The 25766-nt window shown below is 56.4% G+C and overlaps 12 protein-coding genes across 12 annotated transcripts; 5 read left to right on the plus strand and 7 right to left on the minus strand.

Moving 5' to 3' along the window:
- The first annotated feature begins 320 nt into the window (after positions 1 to 320).
- B0H18DRAFT_968623 (general substrate transporter) lies at positions 321 to 3295 on the plus strand. Its single transcript, XM_048043518.1, has 15 exons — positions 321 to 524; positions 574 to 770; positions 933 to 969; positions 1027 to 1139; positions 1212 to 1393; positions 1449 to 1536; positions 1594 to 1728; positions 1782 to 2032; positions 2087 to 2112; positions 2168 to 2181; positions 2235 to 2331; positions 2382 to 2575; positions 2628 to 2695; positions 2749 to 2903; positions 2956 to 3295. Exons 2-15 carry the CDS (start codon positions 715 to 717, stop codon positions 3109 to 3111), a joined length of 1572 nt encoding a protein of 523 aa, XP_047900069.1. The 5' UTR covers positions 321 to 524; positions 574 to 714; the 3' UTR covers positions 3112 to 3295.
- Positions 3296 to 3352: 57 nt separating this feature from the next.
- B0H18DRAFT_968626 (uncharacterized protein) lies at positions 3353 to 4993 on the plus strand. Its single transcript, XM_048043519.1, has 7 exons — positions 3353 to 3680; positions 3797 to 3873; positions 3934 to 4158; positions 4211 to 4394; positions 4450 to 4464; positions 4517 to 4667; positions 4732 to 4993. Exons 1-7 carry the CDS (start codon positions 3454 to 3456, stop codon positions 4807 to 4809), a joined length of 957 nt encoding a protein of 318 aa, XP_047900070.1. The 5' UTR covers positions 3353 to 3453; the 3' UTR covers positions 4810 to 4993.
- Positions 4994 to 5103: 110 nt separating this feature from the next.
- On the minus strand, positions 5104 to 6496 carry B0H18DRAFT_968631 (HCNGP-like protein-domain-containing protein). Its single transcript, XM_048043520.1, has 6 exons — positions 6445 to 6496; positions 6323 to 6393; positions 6207 to 6249; positions 5825 to 6144; positions 5561 to 5771; positions 5104 to 5377 (listed from the first exon to the last, which is right to left on the minus strand). The coding sequence occupies exons 1-6, from the start codon at positions 6452 to 6454 to the stop codon at positions 5178 to 5180; spliced, it is 855 nt and encodes a 284-aa protein (XP_047900071.1). The 5' UTR covers positions 6455 to 6496; the 3' UTR covers positions 5104 to 5177.
- A 221-nt stretch (positions 6497 to 6717) lies between these two features.
- On the minus strand, positions 6718 to 8345 carry B0H18DRAFT_968637 (uncharacterized protein). The gene is made up of 5 exons (XM_048043521.1): positions 8287 to 8345; positions 7696 to 8172; positions 7423 to 7645; positions 7166 to 7374; positions 6718 to 7111 (listed from the first exon to the last, which is right to left on the minus strand). The coding sequence occupies exons 2-5, from the start codon at positions 7882 to 7884 to the stop codon at positions 6872 to 6874; spliced, it is 861 nt and encodes a 286-aa protein (XP_047900072.1). The 5' UTR covers positions 7885 to 8172; positions 8287 to 8345; the 3' UTR covers positions 6718 to 6871.
- On the minus strand, positions 8294 to 10060 carry B0H18DRAFT_1081294 (Dor1-like family-domain-containing protein; the record flags this gene model as incomplete). Its single annotated transcript, XM_048031370.1, has 1 exon — positions 8294 to 10060. The coding sequence occupies one exon, from the start codon at positions 10058 to 10060 to the stop codon at positions 8294 to 8296; it is 1767 nt and encodes a 588-aa protein (XP_047900073.1).
- A 2872-nt stretch (positions 10061 to 12932) lies between these two features.
- Positions 12933 to 14499, plus strand: B0H18DRAFT_968647 (lipase/ esterase). Its single transcript, XM_048043522.1, has 5 exons — positions 12933 to 13371; positions 13430 to 13489; positions 13549 to 13711; positions 13761 to 14176; positions 14289 to 14499. The coding sequence occupies exons 1-5, from the start codon at positions 13080 to 13082 to the stop codon at positions 14360 to 14362; spliced, it is 1005 nt and encodes a 334-aa protein (XP_047900074.1). The 5' UTR covers positions 12933 to 13079; the 3' UTR covers positions 14363 to 14499.
- Positions 14500 to 14952: 453 nt separating this feature from the next.
- On the minus strand, positions 14953 to 17506 carry B0H18DRAFT_183214 (uncharacterized protein). Its single transcript, XM_048037005.1, has 12 exons — positions 17385 to 17506; positions 16687 to 17334; positions 16411 to 16629; positions 16229 to 16363; positions 16131 to 16178; positions 15943 to 16080; positions 15821 to 15890; positions 15695 to 15767; positions 15547 to 15631; positions 15421 to 15492; positions 15256 to 15361; positions 14953 to 15200 (listed from the first exon to the last, which is right to left on the minus strand). The coding sequence occupies exons 1-12, from the start codon at positions 17447 to 17449 to the stop codon at positions 15066 to 15068; spliced, it is 1794 nt and encodes a 597-aa protein (XP_047900075.1). The 5' UTR covers positions 17450 to 17506; the 3' UTR covers positions 14953 to 15065.
- Positions 17507 to 17568: 62 nt separating this feature from the next.
- Positions 17569 to 19153, minus strand: B0H18DRAFT_968657 (IlvN-domain-containing protein). Its single transcript, XM_048043523.1, has 8 exons — positions 19100 to 19153; positions 18985 to 19044; positions 18770 to 18933; positions 18549 to 18714; positions 18272 to 18499; positions 18160 to 18219; positions 17940 to 18108; positions 17569 to 17887 (listed from the first exon to the last, which is right to left on the minus strand). Exons 1-8 carry the CDS (start codon positions 19114 to 19116, stop codon positions 17726 to 17728), a joined length of 1026 nt encoding a protein of 341 aa, XP_047900076.1. The 5' UTR covers positions 19117 to 19153; the 3' UTR covers positions 17569 to 17725.
- A 332-nt stretch (positions 19154 to 19485) lies between these two features.
- B0H18DRAFT_867590 (uncharacterized protein) lies at positions 19486 to 20547 on the plus strand (the record flags this gene model as incomplete). The annotated part of the gene is made up of 6 exons (XM_048039872.1): positions 19486 to 19725; positions 19787 to 19823; positions 19877 to 19993; positions 20052 to 20145; positions 20197 to 20387; positions 20438 to 20547. The coding sequence occupies 6 exons, from the start codon at positions 19486 to 19488 to the stop codon at positions 20545 to 20547; spliced, it is 789 nt and encodes a 262-aa protein (XP_047900077.1).
- Positions 20548 to 20551: 4 nt separating this feature from the next.
- On the minus strand, positions 20552 to 21551 carry B0H18DRAFT_183408 (uncharacterized protein). The gene is made up of 6 exons (XM_048037006.1): positions 21392 to 21551; positions 21255 to 21331; positions 21096 to 21201; positions 21005 to 21038; positions 20682 to 20943; positions 20552 to 20633 (listed from the first exon to the last, which is right to left on the minus strand). The coding sequence occupies exons 1-5, from the start codon at positions 21497 to 21499 to the stop codon at positions 20744 to 20746; spliced, it is 525 nt and encodes a 174-aa protein (XP_047900078.1). The 5' UTR covers positions 21500 to 21551; the 3' UTR covers positions 20552 to 20633; positions 20682 to 20743.
- A 7-nt stretch (positions 21552 to 21558) lies between these two features.
- On the minus strand, positions 21559 to 23393 carry B0H18DRAFT_968669 (peroxisome membrane protein). The gene is made up of 7 exons (XM_048043524.1): positions 23160 to 23393; positions 23002 to 23094; positions 22828 to 22960; positions 22403 to 22779; positions 22160 to 22349; positions 22031 to 22109; positions 21559 to 21710 (listed from the first exon to the last, which is right to left on the minus strand). Exons 1-7 carry the CDS (start codon positions 23296 to 23298, stop codon positions 21672 to 21674), a joined length of 1050 nt encoding a protein of 349 aa, XP_047900079.1. The 5' UTR covers positions 23299 to 23393; the 3' UTR covers positions 21559 to 21671.
- An 803-nt stretch (positions 23394 to 24196) lies between these two features.
- Positions 24197 to 25755, plus strand: B0H18DRAFT_949996 (uncharacterized protein; the record flags this gene model as incomplete). The annotated part of the gene is made up of 3 exons (XM_048041934.1): positions 24197 to 24340; positions 24392 to 25436; positions 25505 to 25755. The coding sequence occupies 3 exons, from the start codon at positions 24197 to 24199 to the stop codon at positions 25753 to 25755; spliced, it is 1440 nt and encodes a 479-aa protein (XP_047900080.1).
- Positions 25756 to 25766: the final 11 nt, after the last annotated feature.

Consider the following 25766-nt stretch of genomic DNA (forward strand, 5'->3'; position numbering starts at 1 on the left):
CTCAGTTAACATGCAAGCTCGACTTCTGAGCACGTGAAGTCGGGGGCGCGCAGCCAGTTGTCTTGTGACGACTTGAGTGACGATTGACGGTGAGAGATTGTTCGACCATCTGCTCTTCTTCCTAGGTAGAACCGAACGTGCCGACGAAGCTTGTCTCTGCCAGTTCTCTTGTGACAATTGACCACCTTCGCGTCGTAGGTTCCTCTCACGGAGCCCGGTCTTACTTATCGCTTGGACGCAGACACTTCGTCCAGAGTGGCCAGAAGCAAAGCAAAGTGTTGCTTTTGACTGTCCTCAGCAATACCCGACTGCTCTTGGACAGCACACAGATGGTCCAATATCCCACCTGCTGAAACCGCAAGGCAAGACGATGTCTCTGAGCTCACATGCGAGCGGGAGGAAAATCAGAGCTCCATTGCGTCGGCGTATTGGGCTGACGGTATCTAAGTTTGGCTCCACGCGATTGTCGAGGTCCGTCGAGGAGGCAAAAAACTACCAGGGGCCGAAGCCTTCTTGCTCCCAGAGTGTGCTATTCATTGCGGCGAAGTGCACCTTCACTAAGCATGCCTGTAGGGACGGAACCCCGGTTCCACTGGAGAACAGGTCACCCCACCCAAGTACTGATATATAGTTGCGGGCTCAGATGACGGCCCGTTGACTGTCGAGACGTCGAACCTCGACAGCAGATCGAGAATTCGCAGATACGCAAGCAAGATGGGTGTGCCTACTAATCACAGGGCGATCCTACTTGCAGGCTTCGTCGCGTTTGGTGCGTACATCTGCGGAAGGACTGGATGGCCACTTATTTCATGAATAGGAGGTGCGGTGTCGACCAGACCCTTCTATATCTTCTCGTTGAACTGTGAGTTTACTCAGCAGCTTCTACTGGAGGTTGCGCTGACGAAGGGGTTCTCGACAGAACGTGAATGAATAGGATTTATCTTCGGCTATGACATGGGTGTCATTTCGGTGCGTTTTCTTTCATTGTCTATCTTCGAGAATGCTGAAAGCTGCTGGCACAACTAGGGATGCCTCATCATGCCCGACTTTGCTGCTCGCTTCGGGCAAGTCGCCTCTGATGGCGTCCCATATTTGTCCAGTTCGCGCCAGTCGATCATCACGTCGTTGCTCTCCGTCGGGTACGTTATAACATCCATGATCCTCGATCGAGGTCATTATGGGCGACCTTCTGACTGATGGCAATTAAATAGGACGATCGTGGGGGCGATCGCACAGGCATTCACAGCTGATCGGTTCGGACGACGGAGCTCCATCATCATATGGTCCGCGATCTTCACCATCGGCACCGTCATTCAGACCGCCACCAACCGTGCCCTCGCCCAAATTGTATTTGGTCGCTTCGTCTCTGGATTGGGCGTGGGAGGCTTGTCTGGTATGCCGCAGAAGTACCGAATGAAGCTGTGGAAGCATTATTGACATGGCTATAGCTCTGGTCCCTCTGTATAATGGCGAAACCGCTCCTAAGGCCTTCCGAGGGGCTCTCATTGTCGTCTATCAAGTTCAGATCTTCATGGGGTATGTATTTCCTTTACTGCTGTGACGACGTAGAGTGACTTATGCGATCGAGTTTAGGATCTTCATCAGCGATTGTATCGAGCTGGGCACACACAGGATTAGTGGCTCCGCGTCGTGGCGCATTCCCATTGGATTGCAGATCCTGTGGGGCCTTATCCTTATATCCGGTATATTCTTCCTCCCTGAGTCACCGTGAGTGTCATTAGGTCTTTCGCTGTCCTAACTTGTCTGAGGCATATTCGCAGACGGCATTTGCTAGGCACCGGAAGAGAAGCCGAGGCTTTGTCTGTGGTTGCTGAGCTGAATGGTCTACCGGAAGACGACCCAGTTGTCCAAGAAGCGATCGAGGAACTCGAATACGGCATTAGGGCCGAAAACGAAGGCGGGAAGGTGACCTGGGCGGAGTGCTTCTCTAAGAGAAACATGCTCTGGAAGCGAACGATCAATGGCATGATGCTTCAGTTCATTCAGCAACTGAACGGACAGAACTTCTACTGTGAGTCGTCTTGTCACATACTGCGCATCTGATCCTCAGTCGTCAACTTCTCAGTCTACTACGGCGATACATTCTTCCAGGTATGTGACAGTAGGTCGTCGTTTTGTGGTTGCTCACCGACCATTCCCCCTTCAGAGCGCTGGTACACAGTACGCCATTTATTGTCTGGACGCACGCAGTCTCTCATGATGTGAATTTTTAGGCTGTCTCCCTATGTTATCCAAACCATTCTCGGAGCGGTGGCTGTAGCAGGGGTATTTCCCGCCCTTTACTTCATTGATGCTTGGGGTCGTCGAAAGGTACGCATCAATGTATTCCGTCTTGCTTCGTCTGACACCTAGCATCTCAGTCTCTCCTTGTCGGCGCTTTACTTGAGGCCGTCTGTGCTGTCATTGCCGGTCTCGCAGGACACTTCATGCTCGCGCCCTCGGGCACGCCTCTCAATGAACTCACGCAGCGCAATCGGCAAGGCGGCGACGTACTCATAGCATTTGCTATCATGCACGTATTCACGTACGGTGCATTCTGGGGACCAACACCTTGGTTTGTTATCTCGGGCTCTGTCATTAGAATGGTTGGCTGATGTACGTCCCAGGGTATACTTGGCAGAAAGTTTCCCGTTGCGAGTGAGACCGAAATGTATCGCGTTGGGTAGCGCCGCCAGTGAGTGTCACGCGGAATCCGCCTAGTTAATGGTTGCTGACTCTAGACAACAGATTGGGTCTGGAACTTCCTTCTCAGTTTCTGGTCACCGCGGATCGCAGCGCGGATCGGTCCTCTCATCCTGCTGATCTTCTTCGGCATGCTGCTCTTCGGCTGGGTCTACACATATCTATTCATCCCCGAGACGGTTGGTCTCACCCTTGAAGAGGTACGTCGACGGCGTTCTCCCATATGGATGGTTCTGAACCAAAAATTGCTAGGTTGATGAGCTGTACCGATCTGGGGTCAAGCCGTGGAACTCCCGCAAATGGCGTCCTAGTGAGAGGCGCATCCACGACAAGGCCGAGTCTGAACTGGCCGAAGTGATAGAAGTGAGGGAAAAGAAGGATGAATCGGACACGTCGAGTCAAGCATAACTGATCACATACGGACATTTGACGGGTGGAACGTAGAGGTGTACACTGCCTTGTCGCCAACAACACGCGGGAACATTGCTCACCAGTCCCGGTTATGTGTACATAGCACGTCGCCTCTGGACGCACATATGTACTTGCGGACCGTACGGCTGGAAGTACATGCGACCTTACATCGCCGCGAACGTGTCTTGGAACGTGACTGAGTGCGATCGCGATCGGTGTCGTCAGTAGCGAACGCCGACGACTGGTATAATACCCGGGCCTGGTATCGCGATGGCTCTGCAATTCACCTCTAGACTTTCACTTGTCCAACCTCGCGCTACTGCAGTGCCATCCGGAAATATGGCCGCGACTGAACTCTCTGCCTCCGACCTGCAGTCGATACTCGACTTTACCACCAAGCTCGCGCGAACCGCAGGAGACGTGATCCTGCAGGGCTCGCAAGCCATTCGATCCTCAGGGAATGTAGATGAGAAGAAGAACTCGGTTGACCTTGTGACGGAGTTCGACGTGAAGGTTGAAGAGCTGGTGAAGAGGGAGCTTGGAAGCAAGTACCCGAGCTTCAAGTTGTACGTCTCATCCCCGTGTGATTGATCTGGGCGTCGCCTTAGCCCTGAAGGATCATTCTCTATCGTCCTCTGCGTTAGCGTGGGTTGTAGTAGGCTCATTATTCGGAATATAACAGTATAGGAGAGGAGTCCTACGCTGCAGGCTCTAGGCCTCCTTTATCGGATGAGCCGACGTTCTGCGTTGATCCCATTGGTATGTACCACCAAACATCGCGCGCCATGCCTCGTTGAAGCTCGGACCTGCCATGCTCAGACGGAACGACAAACTTTGTGCACGGGTTCCCGCATGTCTGCATTTCCCTCGGTCTCATTTACAAGAAGACATCCGTCCTTGGTGTCATCTACAACCCGTTCCTAGAGCAGTTGTACACTGCCATCAGAGGACAAGGGGCCTACCTGACACAGGGCAGTCGCGCGCCCGCGAAGCTCCCGCTTGCAGTCCCTCGCCCATTGCCATCGCTCTCGCAGGCCCTCATTGGTATGTGCAGATTGCACCTAGACAAGTCATCGTCTAAGTGCCGCACAACCAGGCATTGAATGGGGCTCGGATCGCTCGAATGATATAATCCGCGCCAAAGGCGACTCCTTCAAGAGGCTTGCGGGGAACCCCAAGGAAGGCGTCGCGGGTGGGCGGATGGCGCATTCACTGCGCTCTCTCGGCAGCGCAGCGCTCAACTTCTCCATGGTTGCCCAAGGCGGCATGGATATCTACTGGTAAAGTTCATCTCATAGGGTAGATTCGATCACACCGTTGACCCAGGCCTTGCAGGGAGGTCGGATGCTGGTGGGTACCAAAGCTTAAGCCCCCTTACGTCCGCTGAGACATTTCCACCCAGGCCCTGGGACATATGTGCTGGATCTGTGATAGCTCAAGAGGCAGGCTGCTTCCTCGCTGGCGCACACGGCACCCCTCTGGACAACGTGGTGTCCGAGGCTTGGCTCAGTGGAAGGAAGCATTTCGTCCTCCGGGCAATCGGTGACACAGAGGTACGTCCTCCCGCTCCCCACAGCCCATGTGCATATCTGAACCTTCGCGCGCTGTATTCATCAGACGGAGAAAGGTGCCGATGCACAGAAGCGACTCGCGAAAGAGTTCTATGAGACTGTTGAGGATGTGGAAGCACATTAAATCTGTAGCTATACCGGAAGATAGGTTGTAAGATAGTCGTCGACCGCAAGAATATCACATCACCGCTAAGCCTGTCTGCTGGATCCACCTTACACCTACCCCGAGCAAATCCTCGACTTATTTTCGTCGCAATGTATGCTGCGGCCTGCCCGGTGCAGGTCCTTGTCCCTCAGATAGCCTGCTACACATGCAATCTACACTCAGCACTGTTCCCTTGGCTTTCACCTACTCTATCCCTTACAAGATGCATGTGTCATTGACAGCCATGGGCATGATGCAAGAGCCCGACGGCAACCCAGCAAAGCGACTAACATTGCAGCGACCTCAGAACAAGGCGTAGTAAACATAACAACAGCTCAGCGTCCTGACTAGCCAAATCGAAGTCTCCCTCTCCCCCTTCCATACCCGTTCCCAAGCACGCCACCACGAGAGGCCACCGGTCGTTGCTCGGCTCGCTGCGGGGCCGCAGCTGTCGGTCGGCGGGAGGCCGACGCAAAGTCGATCTTGAGCCGTTTGAAGCTGCCGTCCTGCGCGGCTTGCTGCTCCGAGCGCACCTTTTGGGCTTCGGCTTTGATACGAGAGGATGTGGGGAGTCCATTGCCGTAGGGCGGCAAATACGAGGTGCATGGCGGCGGAATGTGGTTGCATGGTGTGTCACGGTAGTAATGTGGGACCGATGTGCGAGAGCCGCGCCCGATAAGACGAGGAACTTGCATGAACAGCCATCCGACCGACCAGCGGAGAGACTTACCGATGCGGTCCGCGTACCACTCGTCTTGGACGTCCGTCGGGTCCCAGAGCTCCTTCGGGAAGTTCGTCGCGCGCTCGTCGACGTCCACGAACTCGACGAGCCGCGTGTAGAGATGCGGGTTGCGGAACGACCGGTTTGACATCAGGGAGTCGTTGAAGTGTATAGGGTCGCTCAGATTTCGCTTGAGCGACATGAATTGTGTAAGCTTCGCCTGGTGTAGCATATGAGTACTGTACGACGACGGGCAGACCATGCCAGACTCACCTCCAATGCTGGATCGCACGGCGTCGATGGTGGCGGCGGGACGCCCCAGTCCTCCACCCCCGGGATCTCCGCCGGGCGCAGGAGCCTCCGTATACGAGAAAGCTCATCGTCCGGCTCCTCCTCATCGTACACACTCATGCGCGAAGCAGTATCCGGCAAGTCTCCGGATTCCGAAGGCTCTGCGGCGGAGGACCCTGGGTGGTCGCCCTCGGCGTGGTCGGAGAGTTGGCGGCGGGGGCGAGGTCGCGACTTCACATGTACCGGGCGGCGTATCACGACTTGCGCACCGCTTGAGGAGGATGCGCGAGGTTGTCCATGTGCTGGCCCGGGACGGACGTTCAGTTTTCTGTGCGCAGACACGGTACATAACGCAGGGGCTCACCGGCTTCTGATTGAGCGTCAGCGCGGGCCTTCGTTGGTTTGTCCTGACCCAGCAGAAAGAAACAGCGAGGGAGGAGGGAAACGGCGGGAAAGCGGGGAGAGAATGGGTGCTCTTACATGAACTCTCTGAGGGTCTGGCGCGTAGTCTTCGCGGTCGCTCTGGGAATCTTCGTCGTAGGCGACCAGTCCTATGCAGACCTGTTTAGCCATATTGTATCGGAAGACGCATACATGCGCACCTTTAAGCATAGCGAACGCGATGGAATAAGTGCCACAGAACGATAGTTGAGGGTAGTTGGAGCGACTCTGCGATCATCTTAGCCCGGCGTTCAGGATGAGATTACGTAATCCAGACGCAACGAATATGGCAAGTAGATCCATGGCCCCAGGTTCACGCATTCAAGCCGTTACTCAAGGAGACCACTACGTACATATATTTCATCTTGCTCCAGCGCATGCTGGGAAAAAGATGACTGACTCAACAACCTGCTATCCAGACTTGCAAGAAGATACATGCAAATATGACATGACCATAGTTCAAACTAAGCATGCCGCCACACTGACAACAAATACACTGGTACAGGACATACATCTCCATGTCGTCGAACACATCCTACACTATGATACATCGATGGCTTCACAATGATTGAAAATGCGGTGGGCTCTTTACAATATTTTGCGCGTCAAGAATGCCTTGACACCGATAATACCACCCATTGCGGCTGCGGTCCAGCCCAACCCATTGCTCCATCCGCTGGCGCCGAATACACCGCGTTGACCAACGCAGACCCCCACAACATCATACAGGAGAGTCAACCCGAAAAACGGCGTAGACACAGCTGTCGCGAGGGGGAAGAGTGCGTACGTGAGACCTTGAGCCAGCTTAGATGGCGGAGCTATATAGCGCTACACCCGACGCACGTTAGACGAGGATAAAGACAGACAAGAGGAAGTACGCACCGTCATTACGCCACCGTTGTCGAGCAGGTCCAGCACCCCTACACCAGCGAAAGTCTTGGCGACCAAATGGGTCAGGACCATGAGCCTCGAGCTGCCCGGCGTGATGGGCGGGAGGCGAGCCACAGCAGCGAGTTGAGCGATAGTGTTGATAGTGACCAACACTTGGGAGGCGGTGAACTCCTCGCGCAGCCAGAAGAAGAGCCATCCGGCTGGCGGACAGTGAGAACACGAAGCGATAGGTGCAAGGACACACCTACCGATGCAAAGGTTTCCCAACGCATAGACGGGCGCATACTCCGTAGCCGTCTGGATAGACTCCACTTCTTCGGCGGTGACTCCGTCTGCGCTACCGGAACCAACCTTTTGATAGCCTGAAGGATCGAGAGAGAAGAGTTTGCGGATCCAGGCCAATTGGAGGACTACTTGTCCGGAGAAGAACGCGGCGATGAAATAAGGATTCGGGGAAAAGGCGTAGTGGTACTACAAGATGGTCAGTTACGTGGCTAGCAGCAAAGCGAGTCAGGTCCTACCTGTTCGGCGACGTCTTTCATGTTGGGACTGGTCAACATCCCGTAGAGCTGGGTGCCGAAGTTGACGAGAAAGGACCCCACGGTGAGGTATTGAGCTCTGGAGACCTGGTTGCCCATGACTGCGAAGATGCACGGTGTGAATTCCTGGGAGTAGTGGGTGGAAGAAAGGCGTGCGTGTGGCAGGAACATCGTCAGTAGATATATTCGAGGCAACGTCCGGGTTTGGCGACGTCATTACGCTTCGTGACGTCGCAGATGGTGAACGGTCTGGCAGGGGATGCGCTACGGACGACATCCACCTGCCAAACTCAGCCGTGCCACCGGGTGGCGGCACACGCGCACATCCGCCACTCACGCAACGATGTAACTTAACAGGTCAGTACAATCAAAGCCGCCGTTTCTTGTTGTGCACCGGCAGCCTTATCGAATTTCTGTTTCTCAACGCACGATGTAGCGGCAGAGATAGAAAACAGCTACCTGAACACCAAATGAGGCTGTTAGATCACTGATTAACGCAGCACGCACCTAGAAGGCCATTCCAGTCGAGCATACTCCTTCAGTGCAACCCACGCAGAATATCGAACAACGAACGTTATATTCAGTGTCCTTCTGCAGCATCACCATTCGACTCGGCACCCCAGTGTTCCCATCCCTCCAATGCCACACCGAGGTCTTTCCTGGGAGGTGCATCCACATCGCCCACTTTGACTCCGTACACTCCCTCCACCAGTGCTCTCCTCATGAACGGCAGAAACATCTTCACGTATACCGCTGCCGCGGCCTTGATCACCTCCGTTTCTTTTTGCTCTTCGTCCTCGACCGGCATGTACTTTGGCTCGGATGTCCATGGTCGATCCCGTGCAAGAGTCAGCAGTGTGTCCAGTCCACGTGCAAGCGATGTATCCAGAGCCTGCAACAGGTCATCGAGCAGCTCTACCGGCGCCAGCAGCCGCAAGCCATTGAGCGCAGTCAGTATCGCGTTCGTGTACGTCGCCAAGGGCGGATACGAGACAAGGATAGGCGGCGGGACATTTGGAGGTCCGGACGAGAGGGCCTGCAGTTGCATGTCCGTCGGCAATGGAGGCGACGGAGCAGCGCTTGCTGCGACCAGAAACCTAGAAGGCCTCTTGGACGTCGCCTTGGACCTGTACGAGCTCAAGCTCGTGCTCGGCTTCAACGCGTCGCACCATCCGTCCGCGGCCTCCTCCAGCTCGTTCTGGACGCCCATCCGCACAGCATCCACGAAGATAGGAGCGAGCAGCCCCTTGAAGTCCATGCCCACCCGCGCGAACGAGTTTGCGCAGTACGTGAGCTGCGTTAGGAGCGAAGTGAGCAGCGAAGGGTCCTGGATATGCGGGAGCGTCTCGCGCAGGAGCGCCAGGAGCCGTTGGAGATGCAAGCCCGTAAATGTCGTGAGGAGCATATGCAGCTGCGTCGGCGCCGTCCCGGACGTCGACGGGGCGCGCTCGAGGAAGATCGTCGTGTACTGCGTGACGACATCGTAAACGCCCTCCCTCCACAGGTCGACATACCGCTTCAGATACCTTGCATACGCCTCTTTCTCGCGCTCCCTGTCGCCCTCGACGCCCTTCTTCTCGATCTCGACCGTCTTGAGGAGGCCGTCGAGGTACACGCCGCGGCCGGTGAGGAACGCGAGCGCAAGCTCGGGCTCGTCGAGCACGTCCATCTTGCGGAGAAATCCGACCGCGCGGAAGAGCGCGGGGAGCTTCGCCTGCTCGCTGAGCATGCGCAGGAGCTGCCCGAGCATCGCCTGCACACGCGCGTCGCACTCCGCCTTGACGCTCTGTACGAGCGCGTTGTCCGGGAAGCGCGCTGCGAGCCCTGCCGCGTGCTGCGCGAGCAGGAGCGCCTCGTTGTAGGTGTGGTTCCGCACGCAGGAGTCTAGCAACGTCGGGAGCGAGAGCACGTCGTGCAGCTTGTCGTGGTGCTCGAGGACGAGCGCGGCTTTGCGCCTGTCCTTTTGGATGGAACGTGTGTCTTCTGCGAAGGACCGCGCGGAAGACTCCAGAGAGGGGAGGGACGAGAGGAGGACATCAAGAGAGGATGAGAATGCGGAGAGGGAGGACGAGAGGGCAGACGTCGAGGAGTGGATGGAGAGGAAGGTCGGGTAGGATGTGTAGCACAGCGTTGTGAGCGCGTTAGTGAGTTGTGCAGATGAAGACGAAAGCTCAGCAGGCTGGGACGTGAGCTCTGAGAGCGGTAGAGTCGTGAGGTGCGATAGATACGCAGATGTATCTGACGAAGACAACACTGACGAGGGGAGAGTACCCGACGAAGCAAGCAGCTCTGGCAAAGTGGGTATCTCAGTGTCTTCGGGTGTGCTTGCTGCTAACGTGTCTGTCATGGTGCTAGCTGAGTGTGTGATCAATCATAACGAGTATGGAATATTTCGTCCATAGGACGTACTGTACATATAGGGCCTGCCTCACACCCAGGCTGCCAGGCTCAACGGTGGACGTCTGGACCGTAGCACGCGGTTCTGCTGAAGGATGGTTTATGGGCGCTTGGCATCGGGCGCCTCGTACTCAGATAAGCGCGCAATTCATTAGAGCCCTCGATTACGATCTGCGGCCTCACACTGGCCCCAGTGGAGGAGCGTACACACCTATGCATCAGTGGCTCTGCACTGGCAATGGCCTCTTTGTTCGCCGGCCTCAGTATGTCAGTCAATGCACTCAATATCATACGAAGGCGAATGAACTGCCAGTCTGCTTTCCTGGACTAGGCCTCAGACACAGTGAAAACTGGACCTGCCCGAACTAAGCTGACACCTGCCCGGAAAAGGTCTTGACAGCTGCTGTCAACGACTACACTACGGGCAGCTCTCGGTTGACTGGGGGCAGGCAATTGAAACACGGCCTTAACGCATAACCTGCCCCAACCTGCCGAGAGCAGGCGTCTTAGTCTGCGGGCAGGTCTGGGCAGCTGGGGGCAGGTCCGTAATCTGCTATAACCTGCTGTAAACTGCCGTCGATTATAATGCTACTACACTAATATACATTGCACTACTACTACGCCTCCCGGCCTCCCGCCCGCTCGTCCTCGTCCGTTCGCCCCCATTCACTACCTGCGACACGCTCGTCGGCTGCGTTTGCATGCGGGGCACTGGCCCTACGCGCTCGCAGTCGGCGTGTGTTGTACACGCCCTGTCCACCGTCGCCGTCTCCTGTGTGTCGCTCGCGCGCGCGGCTCGTTCGTCGACCGCGCTTGCGTGCTGGGCATTTGCCCTGCGCGCTCGTGGTTGCCGTGCGTGCGTCGCCGCCCAGTTGTGGTCCCGCCCGGTTGTGGTCCCGCCCGGTTGTGTACACGCCCGCCCACCCGATTGTGTGCCTCCTCGGCCTCCCTTCCGCTTACCTGTGTGCGCGTTCGTCGACCGCGTCTGTGCACTGGACATTCGTCCTCCGCGCTCGCAGTTGGCGTGTGTTGCGCACGCCTCGGCCCTGTCCACGTCGCTGTCTTCCGTCTTTTGCTGATCCCCGCGCGATCCGTTCATCGGCGGTGCTTGCATGCTGGGCATTGGCCCTGCATGCTCGCGGTCGCCCTGTGCGTCGGCCCGTCCGCGCGCCGCTTGTTCGTCGGCCGTGCCTACACGCAGGGCATTGGCCCTGCGTGCTCGCCGTCGTCGTGCGCGTCGCGCTGCACGTCACCGCGTCCTGTGCTCGCTGTTAGCGAGCCCTTTCGCGTGTGGCTGGACTCACCTGGCTCTGGCCCTCGACCTCGCCCTCGACCTCGCCCTCGCCCATCCCGCCAGCCGTTCATTCGTCCCCGCCGTCCGCTCGTCGTTCACGCTTGCCGTGTATTCGTCGTCCACACCTGTCGTGAGTTCGTCGCTGCGCCCAGGCCCGCGGTGTCTTCGTCGGCTAAATTTGCGTGCGGGGCCTTTGCCGTGGGTGCTCGCCGCGCGCGTGTGCGCCATGTTGCTGTGCCTGAGGCCGTTCGCGAGTCGACCTGGCGGATGGAGGGGGCATGCCTCAGATTCCCTGCGAGTTTGGACGCTCGCGGGGTTGCCTCTTTTGGCAATACCCGTACGAGGGCGCATTTGGCGGACACCGGGCGTGCGGGATTGCGCCGGAGTCCCGCAGCGCCTGTTCGCATCGCCAGACCTAGAACAGCGTACTCGAGAGCATCATGCAGCGGCGACAACGGGTCGAGCGCCAGGCTCCGCCAGCAGTTTTGCGGCGACGTGTCGTAGTTCTGTTTGACTCGGACTAGATCTGCACGCCAACCCAAGGGTCAGCAGATAGCTGACTAGTACAGGAAGGCATTGTACCCCACGGGCCGCGCGAAGTTGCCGTTCGCACAACCCGGACTCACCCTCAGGCTCACCCTCGCTCGCCCGTGCGGCACATGCCATCGGCTGCGGCACTACAGCCCATCCACCCCGTCGCAGGTCATGATCCTACGTCTGAAAACAAAGGAGAGCTGGCGCGACACTCTTTGTAATGTACTACTCACTCACACACTCCTGGCCGCCTGCAGCCCACCCGCCCACTCGCCCTGCGTGCGTTTGATACGATTAGAGTGATTCAAAAAGTCGGAAGGGAGTGCGTGCCTATGCACGTCGTGGAATAAGATATCGGCGGATGTTGACGTGGCGGTGTGAAGCGAAGGCCGTCTGCAGTCGGAAAGACTTGGAGTCTCTCGAGTCTGCATGGCGTCATCGGAGGTCGGGCGTGCAAGTCACGGGGTCGGGAGGTGGATGGCTCAAGGAACTGGGCGGGGCGCGGAAGGCTAACGTGGACGCGTTAACGCACAAGTGAAGAGTGTTAGCGAAGCTAAAGAGACTTACGCGTACGGCTTACGATCGAGGCGTTCATGTTAACGAGATGCGGGGTGGCATTAAAGCACTAAGGCGGACGGCCATAGCGCGTAAGCGAGCTAAGATCGTGTCTAAAGTTACAAAACGCCATTGAGAGACGCCGATAGAACCAATGCGGCAGGTGGGGGCAGCTCGGAGCAGGTGGAACACGTCAAATGGCTGTCAAGGCCTGCTCCGGGCAGGCCCTGGCTTAGTTCGGGCAGGTCCGATTTTCACTGTGCCTCAGATCTCGAGCCACTGCATAGTCGTAATACAATCGACAGAACCGTGACGCCGACCCGTTCGTCTCATCTGGAATGGGGGCTTCTCGGCACATGCTACTTACATACCATGAATACATCGGATGTGATCACGTCGGTCAGTGAAGGCCAGCGCAGGCCGTGCCAGGGCTATTCATACGGACAGGATGCTATCTCAGGAGTCACGATAGCAAGCTCAAACTCTGTACTTATATCAACCGTTCAGTTAGAGCTATCATCTTCCCTTAGCCCCTCCCACCTCAACTATCGTCCGCCGTCGTTACCTTCCTCGATCGCGCACCATCATGACAGATGCAGAAGGCGAGATCCATCAACCCATCCACCCCGATATCCTGAAGAAGCTCGACCCCGAGTTCGCCGCCTTCCACAGCGCGAACGCCCTCCACCAGGTCCCACTCCATCTCCTCCCCTGGGACCCAGCCGTGCGCAAAGGCAATCCCGTCAACGGCGCCTCAGAGCCTCTGCCAGTTGGGAGCATCCAGGACTTCGCTCTCAGCAAGTTCAGCGTGCGCGTATTCACGCCGGAGGGATCTGCGCCTGATGCGGGTTGGCCGGTTCTCATCTACTTCCATGGAGGCAAGACTCTAGGCAGACCTCGAAGATGCTACATCTGCTGACATGGGATGGTGTTCAGGTGGCTGGACACTGGGTAATATCAACACGGAAAATGCATTCAGCACCAACGTGTGCAAGCGTGAGCTACATCGAGAGCGTATTGTGTATTTCGATATTGATACCCGCCCACGATGACAGGTGCGAAGGCGGTCGTGGTCTCCGTCGACTATAGACTCGCACCTGAGGACCCGTATCCCGCTGCGGTTGAAGATGCCGTCGAGGCCCTGGAGTGGGTGTACCAGAATGGTAAGGCACAGCTGAGCGTGGATACCACGAAGATTGCGGTCGGCGGTTCGTCCAGGTAGGCCTCTTGTCAAGACAACCTCGAGCGATTTGCTGAACCTAGACAGTGGTGGGAACCTGGCAGCTGTCGTCGCCCTCAAAGCGGTCCAAGCGGAGCCTCCGATCCCGGTCATGTTCCAGCTCCTTGTAGTCCCGGTCACCGATAACACGGCCACGACGTCAGGCGTGCCGTACAAGTCCTGGGCAGAGAACGCGAACACCGTGCAGCTGACTCCAGGCAGAATGTTGTGGTTCCGCGATAACTACCTTCCGAACGAGAAGGACCGCACTGCATGGGAGAGCTCGCCCATCTTCGCGCCTGAAGAGTTGTTCAAGAAGCTGCCTAAAGCGTGGGTCGCCGTGATGGACCTAGACGTCCTGCGGGACGAGGGCATCGAGTACGCGAATAAGATGAAGGCGGCAGGAGTAGACGTCGAGGTCAAATTGTACGAGACAGCGCCGCATCCCATATTGGCGATGGATGGTGAGCCTCCTCGCATGATGTCACTGCGAGCGTGTCTGACAAGTGCTGTTGCATTCACTTAGGGTAAGCACTGGGAACGTATATTATGCAGTATCACTGACCCTTCTACGTAGTGTGTTGGAGATCGGCAGGAGATTCGTGACGGATGCGGTAAACGCGACAGCACAGGCGTTTGGCACCGCTTGACCTCTCGTGCAAGGCCGATAATCGTTTGTAGGCAACGACACCTCTACTTAGAGGTCAATCAGTGCGAATTGAGGATAGTCAGGTAGCAAGAAATAATGTGATGCATCGTCCTGCGTATGATTGCATGAACCGGATTGTCTCAGCCTGATAGGGTTAAGGGGTTGCATGTGCGCGATCTACAAGAGTAGCACATTGTCAGTACCGTGGCTACATTTCACGGGGTTCAGGCCCATTGCATTGTCCCTAATCGGTGTGCGTTACTGTGAGTCGTGGAGAAAGAACGGATGCTATCACCGTTCGGAGAAGCTACTCAGAGGCAAGGCTTGCCGCGAACCGAGGCTGTAAAACCGAGTGCGAGCTTAACCGAGGTATGTGGAAGATTGCATCCAGAAAAAGGTGCCCGTGCTCGATGGTCGGTGGTTCTGCACAAAGGGGTCGTTTTGAGAAGTGGAACAAAAGATCACATTGGACAAGCATAGGTGATACACCTGCCTCTGATGAGATTACCGGTTTGATGGCCCGCTGAGGGCGACCCCAGGGCGACGTAATCTGCACAGCATAGATAGACTTTCAGAACGACGAACATAGGCCATAGAAGCAGAAACAGTCGATATACGATCGTATGTCTCGAGAACCTGTATCATAAGAGGGTGATTTAGTACTTCGCATCGGATACCGTAGTCTTGCTCTTGCGTCCGCCGAGTTACATATGGGCCTGCATGATAGCATCTGAGATGAAAGCAGCGGTGATGGGCCTCCCACCGAACCAACGGCCATTGAGGCCCTGGATAGCCTTCTTAGCGGAGTCAATAGCGTCAAACTTGACATAGATCTCGCCCTATATGCCACTGGTCAGTATGCCTGCGCTGTTTATGATGTCGCGATATGCATACCTGAGAGTCTTTCTCGATCTTAATGAAGTCGACGTGGCCATACTTCGACTCGCATTCGCCCTTGACATCCTCGGCGAGATCCTTGTCCCAATCACGTTCGGTCTCCCTTCAGTGCATAATGAAAACAGTCAATCAAGTGATCTGCGGAAGAATGCACGACCTTACTCTTCGGGGTCGAACATGTTCCTCAGCAGAACAGAGCGAGATTCCATAGCCTGTGGGATATTAGGCCTCATACTGCAAAGAGCGTCGAAATTAGACATTGCGGTCAAATGAGCTCAACGAACTAACATTGGCTGAGGTAGGGCCGGGGTCTGGTCAGTTCTGGCTAATTTCTGCATCAGCGCCTGTCGCGAAGCTGCGTTCAGATTACCACCTAAATGTAACCATGATCAGTGGGCATATTCACATTGAAAGATAAAATCATTAAGAGTATTACCGCCTGCTTCATCCAAAGAGTCTTGCTGCGTATACTTCGTTGTCCCCTTCTCATGTACTGTATTGACGCGCAACTGAATGGACTGAGGGTTAGAACCTGGCAAGTATATTTCAACTGAAAACTTACAGTACGGCCGGCCAACTCGAAGCCTTCCATTTGCTCCAAAGCCATTCGGGCATCCTCCACACGTTTGTATCTTTGGTGGGTGTCAACCATCTGGCACTGGCTGTGAAGGACAGTGTACGTACTGGACAAAAGCATAGCCCTTGCTACGGCCTGTCATGGGATCGCGGTGTAGGTCAACGAACTCCAATTCGCCAAAAGGCTCGAAAACCTGCTTGATATCGGACTCGGTAAGGTTGAAGTGGAGCGATCCAACGTATAGCCTATACATCGGCATCAGTAATGGAGGTAGTAGTATGCTTAAAACACTCACTGCATGCCACCGTGAGGTGCGCTAACGCCGGGGGGAAGATTTAAATTGCTAGCAAGGTTTGTCAGCTCTGGACATGGACACAAAAAGTATCATCTTACCTGTCTCCTGCATGAAGTCTGTTCCTCTCGGCTTCAGTATGCTGTATCTGGATAGGAAGACCCATTACGACGGTGCCACTGAGAGCGATGGCTTTGTCGACATGCTCGACTCCACGGAATTCGACGTATCCGATGCTGTGGAGATGTCAGCACGTTTGCGCGGTGAAACGAACGCAACTGACCCTTTAGACCGCCTTGAAATCCTATCTGTGACTATGCGGGAGTCCATCACAGTGCCTTCTCCCAATTTGTCCTCGAAGAAGTAACCCAAATCACGAGCCGTGAGTCGTGCGGCAAGCTGAGAGACGAATACCGACCGAGCTTCAGAGTCGTCCTCTCTCGGTTCATCGGGATTCATCATGGGATCCTCGCTAGGCATCGTGTAGATTGGGGACGGTCGCCTAGGGCGTGAATCAGTGAATTAGGTTGGAATAGAGTAACAAAACCATGATGCCTACCTTACTGGAGTGATTGCCTTGGGCTCATCCACAGGCATAGACGGGCCTCTGCTCTTGCGACTCGGTTCGCGCTCTCTCTCCCTGTCGCGGCGGTAGCGCGGTAGGTCATCGAATTCGTCACGAGGGTCGCGTGCTCTTGGGCCCCTGTCACCGTACCTACGCTCCCGTGAACTGTCCCTACGACGGCGAGGACTGTCCGTCATGGGCGGTGGAGGCGGGGGAAGACCCGCGGACGCGGGCGGCGCGGGCAACGACGACTCCTCCAGACCCTCATCGGGTCTCTTCCTTTTGGAACGCTCGTCCCCATCCGTACCATCTTCGCCCTCATCTCGTTTTCTGCGTCTGTCTCTGTACTCTCTTTCATCTCGCTCCTTGTCGCGGTGACTGTGTCGGCTTTCTGCCCTCTCCCTGTCAGAGCGGTGACGCTCCCCGTCACGGTCTCGACGTCTGTCTCTGTCGCGCTCCCTATCATGGTCCCTGTCCCTAGGCCTCTCGTCGCGTTCCTTGTATCTGTCCCGAGAACGGTCTCTGTCGCGTCTTTCGCGACGGTCGTCGTGGTCATCGCGCCTGTCTCGCCTGTCTTTGTCTCGTGAACGAGAGCGATGAGAACGTCTTGTTCTATGCGTCTCGGTCGAGTGGTTCCGTGACCTGCAAAACTTCGTCTAGCAAGAATTAGTGATTACTGGTTGGATACTTACGACTTCGACCGTCTATCGGGGGATTTCTCCCTATCCACGTCCATTTTTCCGTTCGCAGATGACATACTTCGCAGTAGTGATGGTGAAGGGAATCGGGGCTTTCAGACTTCAGTGTGTAGTCGAAAGCCTCAGACGCTCGGGCGCAGGGCCAAGCTGTGGCCAAGTCACGTCGCGTCACGCCCATGTTGTCACAGCATCTATCACCATCTTCGACGGCACTCGGAGACATATATAGACATACCGTCCGTTCAAGTACGACGGGCAAACAGTACCGCGGCACTTCTCATCCTATCATACATTCGACGGTTTCTACGGGTATTCTATATGACATCTATATCTACTTACAAAAGGTTAGCGAGCCTCGCGCGCACTCTCTTCTCTGCCTGCACAAGCTCAGTCTCCTCCGACTTCTTGTACAACTGGTTCAGCGGGTTCTCGTCGCCCTCCTTCTCCAGATCGGCCTCGATCTTGCTGAACTCGCCGCAGAACTTGCCGTTCAAGACCTAGGACGTAATGTCAGCCGATGCGCTATATTGCACGAGACTTCCGCAATACCTGGTTGTGCAGGATATGCTTGAAGTGTTCCCGCATTGACGTGCCATCGAGAGCAAGCGAGCCGCTTAGTTGGCCATATTGCGAGACAGTCGAGTGGTACTTCAACTGCGCGATGAAGCCATCCTCTGCCGCACGCTCGAAGATCTCTGCAGGCTCCTTCGACATCCACCTGTACAAGTGGGGTCAAATACATTTAAAAAGTGTCGGAAATGCAGCTCACATTTCGTAACATAGGGCTTCGTCAGAGCATCCTGCATCCTTAAGGACGCTGAAGGCTTCCCTGTGGGTCGACATAAGCAAGCAGTTATTGCCTCAAGCAATGCTGAAGATACCTGAACAGCATGATGATGTTTGGCCACAGTGCCTGCTCGGCAAAGAGATCCATCGCAGTTTCCTCGTATACCGAGGAAGCGATTGCGCCTGCCCTAGTTGCACCGATGACACGAGACAACGCTAGCGCGACGGCAAGGCCATTGCTAGTGCCGTCTTGTTCGACCGAGACGAAACAAGGGAAGCCCTTGCCCTTGACGTACAAGGTACGCACGGAGGAACCAATCATCCTAATATCGCCATTAACCACTGAACTGAACAGCAGCATGCACGGCTAACCTCGGAGCGACCATGACGACATCCTGTGTGGGCTTGAACTTGAGGAGCTTGAAGAAGACGTTGTAGCCACTGGCGACCACGATGGCCGCAGTGTCCTTCAAGTTAGGTGCGAAGACTTCGTTGAAGACTCGTGGCTGGACTTGGTCGGGGATGAGGATGAAGACAACTACAAGGTACAGGTCATCGGCTGCTTCCTTTCCGCTGAAAAGGGATTCACGCACTGTCGGCTACCTTGGCGGCCTTCGCAAAGTCATGCTCGACCTTGAAACCCTTCGACTTCGCGTCCTCTGCGTACGAATCAGGCCTGTTCGCAACGAGAATCTGCTCGTTGGGAATGCCCGAGTCACGCAGGTTCTGTGCTTGTGCTGCGCCCTGGTTGCCGAAGCTGTTGGGCTGCGTGTGAGGAAGGAAATCGCTGGGATGATATCATACGTACCCGAGGAAGACGATTGTCTTCTCCTTCAGGACGTTCAGGTCAGCATCCTGATCGTAGTAACTGCAGATGCGCTGCTGTCAGTACAAGCAGAACAAACAACTTGGACGTCGCTCACATCTTCGCGGACGGCATATTGGATCGTTTCGTTGAATATCAAGGACCACTTGTATCCGGCACTCTACGGCGCCCGCTCACTTATATATTTGGTATTCCTGGCCTCTTCGGACATCAGGACCGTCAAGCGGGCACCCGGATGTTGTGCGCAAGCATTCTTTGCGCATATGACACAGTCAGCGTGTCCTCTTGGACATAGCTCAATGTCCCTGTGACAAGGAAGCGGAGCACACGGACCGTGCGCACGACGTCAGTCAACAGACGAAGAATCCCAGCGTCCGGTCGACGCACGGTTCGAATGATGGCGATATCAGATACCGGGGCGCACTGGACAGACTACATAGCAGGTGAACCCAAGGACGAGCCAGCCAGACCCCATTGTCATTCATGGCGGGACTTCTCTCAGGCAAGGTAGTGTGCATCACTGGCTCATCTCGCGGTATCGGCCGAGCGTGCGCGGTCGAGTCCGCTAACCAGGGCGCACGGGGCCTTGTCTTGCACTACTTTGGCGACGCGGTGACAGAGGCGGAGATCCGGACGCTGGAGGAGGAGGTGGAGAAGCGCTTTGCGGGCTGCAAGGTTGTCACAACGCCCGGTGACATAGCCGACCCCGCCACTTCGTCCAAGGTATGGGCCCTCACGTGCAGAGAGTCCCCCAGTCGGCATCTCATACATTCGATGGCGATAGATCGTCGAAGTGGGTGTCGCAGCGTTCGGTCGCATAGGTACGCAGAGGCGCAATCAAGCCTCCGGGATCAGGTTCGCTGACAGTCGGCAGATGTACTCGTTAGCAATGTTGGGATATGTCCCTTCGCAGAATTCCTGACGATGCCCCACGCTACCTGGGAACGCACACGAGCGGTAAACCTGGATGGCTCATTCTTCATAACCCAAGGTCGGTGCCGGTACGCTCTGTAGTATTGCTCGGCCTGATAGTCCAATCCACCAATCAGCGATTGCGAACCAAATGAAGTCTCAAACACCTCAGGGTGGATCTATCATTGGCATCTCGTCTATATCCGCACTCGTGGGCGGTGAAATGCAGTGGTATGCGGTGAATCTCGATGATGAAGCGTACCTTTGACGGCAGAATCTCAGCCATTACACGCCAACCAAAGCTGGCATCTTGTCGCTCATGCAGAGTTGTGCGGTGGCCCTAGGCAAGTACAACATCCGCGCCAACGCGATATTGCCTGGAACGATCGCGACGGACATCAACAAGGAAGACCTCTCGGACGACGTGAAACGCGAGGGTATGATTAAACGGACATGTCTAAACCGCCTCGGTCGTGAGTTCGACAATACATAGGAGCTACCAGGCACTTACTTGCATACGCAGAACCGGACGACATTGCGGGACCCGTTGTCTTCCTTGGTAGTGACCTGGCCAAGTATGTGACAGGGGCGTCGCTACTTGTAGACGGAGGGCTCTTTGTCAATCTGCAGTGATGATGGAAATTTGTTGTTACGATCCAAATATACACTGTGCCTGTCACTCCTTTCCCGGCTCCTACGGCTCCCCGCACATTGAAAGCCTGAGAGCACCGTCAGAACCCCGGAGAAAGCCTCTACGATAACCTCACCTTGAAGGTTTCTTCGCTCGATCGCTTAGTAGGGTCTAGTTCCTCGCTCATCCTTAGGTAACTCACGCACGGACTTCTGCACCTAGTGCTTTGTCCCCAACCACAGCAGGCTTCGCATCTACAAGCACAGTCACCCACCGCGTCCATCCCGGACCCGGGTTCTTCCACGCGTGTATGGTGCCCCGCTGAATCACGATATCGCCCGGAGTCTCAAAGAGCGTCTCACTCCCGTCTTCCATCTCCAGGATGATTTTGCCCTGGACTGTACGGCGTCCATGTCAAGACCCAATAGTTCAGACCGTTAATACTGAACGCGGACGCACCGAGGATATTGTAGTCGAGCGACGACGTCCTATGCTACAAGCCCAACGTCAGAATGTCCGAGTTCAGCAATTACATCGGCGGAAATGTTACCATTGGCGCTCTCGCACCCGGAGCTAGATCGGTGTACCGCAACATAATTCCGTTACGCACGCACAACCCCAAGTCTCCGTCGGCAGTCCTCGTTATCCCGTCCACGCTGATGCACCGTCAACAAAGCACGTGTCAGGCCTAATGGCACGAAATACGCACTCGCCGTTGTTATCGCCCGTGGGCACCTTGTCCGTGAGCCAGAGCTGGTTGCCGCTCACGCCAGGGAAGCTAGACTCCTGAGGTCAATCACTGTAGATGAGTATCGTGGAAAGGGTCAAACACAAAGAGCACCTTACTTTGCGAGAAACAGTGTCTTCAGAGCGGACGATCGCAATGCCCGCATCGTTATGACCTGTCACTACACGACGCACATCTGGCAGAGGAGACCCGTCAGAATTCGACATGGTGGCGTCGTCGTACACGAAATTCGGGGAGGGCGGTCAGCCTGTGTTCCCGCTCCGATGCGTCTCAACCCTGTCCGTTGACGATCCGATCACAAACGCTCGCTATCACCGTCAATATCAAACTGCCCCTCGCCACACTCGCGCACGCTTCCGTGATCAGCTTGCAGAACAATCACACGTAGATCACTTGCGATAATACCCTGGGACGAGTCTGGTGACTTACCCTCAACATACCCTGTACGCGCGTAGTGCGCCCCAAGACCGCCGCAGGTACGAAGGGCGGCCCGCCCGACTCCGGCGACACTCCGTACGAGAACGGGGTTCACCACCTGCAGTGGTTCTAGCCCAAGAGACGGTCCGCAAAATGGAGCAACCAAGCAAGTATGAATATCACATGGACTACGTGTAGATGGCCAGACCGTATGAGAGAGAGTTAAGGCGCGGTGTCTGTTGAGGTGGCATCAGCGACGGCGCGAGGGGAGAAGAGAACTCGGTGAACTCACAATAATAATACTCGTCGATCAACGGGACCCAGTCTCTCGTCAGCGCGCTGAAGAGACCGAGCAGCGGCACATTCGCTGTCTTGCTCGCGAACGCCTCCAGCTTGGGCCTGCGACGCAACATCAGCACGGTGTACACACATAAGGCGAAGTGACGTACTTCGTCCATGAATCCCAGATCGAGCCCCGGAGAAGGTACCAGAGCATGTCCCTGTCGCGAAGCGCATACTCCGCCCGTTCCAACTGGGCCGATCGCGACGGCACGCGTCTCAGGTTGCGAGCTAGGAGCTCCATCATGAGTACGACCATGAGTGGGTTTGTGTTTCTCCTCTTGCGCGACAGCATCGTCGCTACAACAGTCGCGTCAGATGAAAACCTCGGCTGTTCATACGTCAATGCTTACCATAGACAAGAGGGCGGAGAATGTAGATGATCTCCGAAAGCCAGGCCTTGGGCGAGACAAGAGGAGCGACGAGTGCTGTTGGTGCCTTGACAGACGATGTAGTCAGAGCCTTAGGCAGAAGGAAGTCTTCCACCGGTTGCGGAGATTGCGTAGGTGGAGATGGCGTCAAGAGAGGATGCAGAGGCAACGGCTCGTGGTTGTTTCTGAGATGCTCAGGAGTCGCAGGAAGCGATGACGGCGGTGAAGATGGCGCTAGAGTCGGGGATGCTGCGTCGAAATCCAGAGGGATGGCGGAAGGATCAAACTCGCGCTCAGGGATAGGCGGCGAAAGTACGGGCCTCCTGGTGATCCGTAGCAAGACTAGGCGAAGGACCGCTCTACAAGGTGTTGGATGAGGTTGTTTGACCGTGTACGAGAGCACTTACTTGATGACCTCCAGAAGCACGATTCCCCTCCACCTGTTACGTTGCGAGACCTTCCTCCGCAAACCCATCTCGATCAACAGTTCCGTGAAGCGGACCAATTGCAGCACGCGAGCAGCCCACTTGTATAGCGAGTCTTTTTCAGACCATGCACGAGTATATCGCGTGTGCGAAGACGGGGTATCAAGGCTTTGTATTTGGGATCCGCTTGGACAACCCTCTCCAGGAGCGTGTCATGATACATGCTCATAACATTGAGGGAGGCGGACACTGGGATGCGTACATAACGCAGGCGGGTCAACTCGACAGAAACACGGGTACGAAACTGTACGAACAAGCCTCTGACGCCAACTCTGCATCTCTGAACCTGCCCGGCAGGATCCACGTAATAGACCTCAGGGTAGACTCGAGGGAAGATATGGTGGACACATTCTTGACGAGGAAGGACTCGTAGCGGGCGAAATGGGACGACATCGAAGGGAAAGACAGACCCGGGCGGGAAGGAGACCGCGGGAGGCCGCCTGAGGGAGAGGCAGCAGCCAGAGAGAGCTGGCGTCAGTGTGTGGTGGGTAGCTTGGAGTGCAGCCCACTGGACTCCGCGGTGGGAAGCCTCTCGGCGCCCACCGATGCCCCGAAAAGGCAATGCTGTAAACACTTGATATCCTCGCGGCTGCAGACCCCCGGTGGCAGACACGCTCCTCGTCTTGCCACCATCCTCGCTGTGCACAGCATCCGCAATGTGGCCCGCCGTGAAAATAACTGGCAGATGGAATGCGTGTTTGAACGGCCACGTAATGGTATGTGCTGTAGACGACCAGATATTTCGCGTGTATCTCGATATCTTCGAGAGTAGTGGTATGTAGCTCTCGAACGAGCCTCGTATCGATAGCCCGCCCAATGTCGGACCCTGCTAGTCACAAGTCTGAACTTCGAGCGGTTGCCTTCCGAACCAGTCGGCCGGGACAAGGGCTGCTTCCGATAGTTGGAGTGCGAGCCCACACAATAAAGATGGACGCGATATGTACACCTCAGTGAGCGTGCCCTGATACGTGATACGTTGAGTGCCTGTGCATGTATCTCTCGTACGGATGGCCACAAAGGATGTTATGGCCTTTTGAGAAGGCTGATCACGATCAGAGAGCTGCCGGAAGAGGAAGGCTGAAGTGTGCCTCAGCGCTGCCCATTTTTCTGCACGTTGCGGTCTTAGCGACCCTCTGCAGGCCACGCCCCTCCATGCTCCCGCCATATCAATGCACCAGAATCTGACAAGACCCGTGCATCGGCTATCTTCCTGTTCCCATCGTAATTTTCCACCTCGCCTCGCCTTCCTTCGACGGTCGCAACCGCTCGCCCTCTACGCTGCCCAGACAGCATGAACACTCCCCGGAGCCCCAGCCAGCCGCTCAACTACTTCCAACAGAGTCCGGTTCGAGGGCAGCTGGAGAGCCCGGATGGGCAGTACGCGAGGAGCGGATGGCGGTATCTGCAATGCACGGACACGCCAAATGAACTCAGGGTACGTACAACTACCACCGTGTCGCGACGACAGCCTTTTGACTGTTCCTAGGTGCTCTTGCCTCCCCGCACAGCACTCATCTACAACCACCTCCTCCGCGCAGAGCTCATCGAGCTCCGTAAGGACCGCGACGCAGCATGGGACCGCATCCTGCAGATCCGTCACCTCAAAGACCGCATGATCCGCAAATGCCAGCGACTCGGCAGGGAGTCCGCGCCCACAGGCAAGCCCTCCCCGCGCAGCATGTTCTTCACCGTGCACGCGCCGCCCGACTTCCGCCTGAAGGAGATGGAGCGCTGGTTTCGCGAGCAGGGCGCGCACTTCGGGTCGGACGTCGCGCAGGGGCACTCGCGCACACCCTACTGCTGCAACAAGTGCATGCCGTCTGCGCACATGAACCATCAGGGAAGCCTCTCGCGTAGGCCGTCTGCGCAGGCTCACCGACACGCTCCTCCCCCGGATCGGGTGCCTGCGCGTCGCGGCGACTCGGTCACGCACACGACGACGACCCTGCTGAACCCATCGCCTCCTTTAACGAGCCAACATCCCAAGCGGCAGCCTCCACAAGGCTACAAATCCCCAGGACGCGTGCCCGCCGTCGTGCGCGACCCTGGGCATGTCTCGCCTCACCGCAAGACCATGGAGCGCAAACGGTCCGCAGGGTCGGACGTCAGCATCGCGACGCGTTCCACCCGCCTGAACGCGAAGTCGCCGGACCCCTTGCCCATTCCGTTCCGCATGCACGACCCAGACGAGGAGGCCGCCTTGGTCGACTCGCCAGGCAGCTCGCAGGACGAGATGCCGTCCACGTCCCCGGAGCCGGAGCCGGAGCCGGAGCCCCTCGAGGCCCCTGCCCTCCCAGCGCTGAACGGCCAGCTGCCCACAATCCTCGAGGCGTCTGAAGGGCAGGCCTCAGTCGCCGGCGAGGATGCCCACCGCGCGATCCCCCGTCGACGCAGCAGCCTCAAGAGAGCGGGCAGCATCAGCAGGCTAAGCATAGCGAGCCAGACCAAGTCCGTCGCGTGGGCCATGGACCGGGATTGGATCGAGCAGATGTCGCAGTACATGAAGACCGCGAACGAGGCTGAGGTGCTCGGTGAGTCGGCGCTCTCTGCCCCGGGGACTGGTGTTCACGGTTCGCTGACGCCGGACTCGTTTCCGCAGGGCACGAGCTCGAGGTGCTGCGGGTGGACTACCACAAGGAGGTAGACGCAATGAAGCGGATGTGCCGCGGCGTCTCGGAGGCGTCCGAGCGGATTCGTCTCGAGATGGAGAAACTGCACAGAGACGAGGAGGCGGTGAGGAGGCAGGAGGACAGGCTGCTCCATACCATCGAGCAGCTGGAACGGAAGGAGACGCAGTTCCGCGACAAAGGCATGTCTTGTTCTAACATTACTGCCCACATGGTTGGCTGATGCGGTTCTCC

This window comes from Fomitopsis serialis (assembly GCF_022376445.1).
Source record: "Fomitopsis serialis strain Sig1Antser10 chromosome Unknown B0H18scaffold_2, whole genome shotgun sequence".
NCBI classification, from domain to species: domain Eukaryota; kingdom Fungi; phylum Basidiomycota; class Agaricomycetes; order Polyporales; family Fomitopsidaceae; genus Fomitopsis; species Fomitopsis serialis.

Coding starts and splice junctions, on each gene's coding strand:
- B0H18DRAFT_968623 (XM_048043518.1), top strand. CDS start 715: ATGGGTGTGCCTACTAATCACAGGGCGATCCTACTTGCAGGCTTCGTC. Junction 771..932: donor GCAGGCTTCGTCGCGTTTGG/TGCGTACATCTG, acceptor ACGTGAATGAAT/AGGATTTATCTTCGGCTATG. Junction 2,033..2,086: donor GAACGGACAGAACTTCTACT/GTGAGTCGTCTT, acceptor TCAACTTCTCAG/TCTACTACGGCGATACATTC.
- B0H18DRAFT_968626 (XM_048043519.1), top strand. CDS start 3,454: ATGGCCGCGACTGAACTCTCTGCCTCCGACCTGCAGTCGATACTCGAC. Junction 4,159..4,210: donor GCTCTCGCAGGCCCTCATTG/GTATGTGCAGAT, acceptor CCGCACAACCAG/GCATTGAATGGGGCTCGGAT. Junction 4,668..4,731: donor GGGCAATCGGTGACACAGAG/GTACGTCCTCCC, acceptor TGTATTCATCAG/ACGGAGAAAGGTGCCGATGC.
- B0H18DRAFT_968631 (XM_048043520.1), bottom strand. Junction 6,145..6,206: donor TGACGCTCAATCAGAAGCCG/GTGAGCCCCTGC, acceptor GTCCCGGGCCAG/CACATGGACAACCTCGCGCA. Junction 5,378..5,560: donor GTGGTACGCGGACCGCATCG/GTAAGTCTCTCC, acceptor CTCGTATCAAAG/CCGAAGCCCAAAAGGTGCGC.
- B0H18DRAFT_968637 (XM_048043521.1), bottom strand. CDS start 7,884: ATGTTCCTGCCACACGCACGCCTTTCTTCCACCCACTACTCCCAGGAA. Junction 7,375..7,422: donor GTTGGGAAACCTTTGCATCG/GTAGGTGTGTCC, acceptor ACTGTCCGCCAG/CCGGATGGCTCTTCTTCTGG. Junction 7,112..7,165: donor ACAACGGTGGCGTAATGACG/GTGCGTACTTCC, acceptor CGTCGGGTGTAG/CGCTATATAGCTCCGCCATC.
- B0H18DRAFT_968647 (XM_048043522.1), top strand. CDS start 13,080: ATGACAGATGCAGAAGGCGAGATCCATCAACCCATCCACCCCGATATC. Junction 13,712..13,760: donor GCGGTCGGCGGTTCGTCCAG/GTAGGCCTCTTG, acceptor GAACCTAGACAG/TGGTGGGAACCTGGCAGCTG. Junction 14,177..14,288: donor TCCCATATTGGCGATGGATG/GTGAGCCTCCTC, acceptor CCCTTCTACGTA/GTGTGTTGGAGATCGGCAGG.
- B0H18DRAFT_183214 (XM_048037005.1), bottom strand. CDS start 17,449: ATGTCATCTGCGAACGGAAAAATGGACGTGGATAGGGAGAAATCCCCC. Junction 15,891..15,942: donor AAGGGCTATGCTTTTGTCCA/GTACGTACACTG, acceptor CACCCACCAAAG/ATACAAACGTGTGGAGGATG. Junction 15,493..15,546: donor CCGGCCCTACCTCAGCCAAT/GTTAGTTCGTTG, acceptor CGCTCTTTGCAG/TATGAGGCCTAATATCCCAC.
- B0H18DRAFT_968657 (XM_048043523.1), bottom strand. Junction 18,934..18,984: donor AAGACAATCGTCTTCCTCGG/GTACGTATGATA, acceptor GCAGCCCAACAG/CTTCGGCAACCAGGGCGCAG. Junction 17,888..17,939: donor AGCATATCCTGCACAACCAG/GTATTGCGGAAG, acceptor ATTACGTCCTAG/GTCTTGAACGGCAAGTTCTG.
- B0H18DRAFT_183408 (XM_048037006.1), bottom strand. CDS start 21,499: ATGTCGAATTCTGACGGGTCTCCTCTGCCAGATGTGCGTCGTGTAGTG. Junction 21,332..21,391: donor AAGACACTGTTTCTCGCAAA/GTAAGGTGCTCT, acceptor GATTGACCTCAG/GAGTCTAGCTTCCCTGGCGT. Junction 21,202..21,254: donor ACGGGCGATAACAACGGCGA/GTGCGTATTTCG, acceptor ACGGTGCATCAG/CGTGGACGGGATAACGAGGA.
- B0H18DRAFT_968669 (XM_048043524.1), bottom strand. CDS start 23,298: ATGTCGTCCCATTTCGCCCGCTACGAGTCCTTCCTCGTCAAGAATGTG. Junction 23,095..23,159: donor AGAGTTGGCGTCAGAGGCTT/GTTCGTACAGTT, acceptor TACGCATCCCAG/TGTCCGCCTCCCTCAATGTT. Junction 21,711..22,030: donor GCGCGCTGACGAGAGACTGG/GTCCCGTTGATC, acceptor GTAAGTCACCAG/ACTCGTCCCAGGGTATTATC.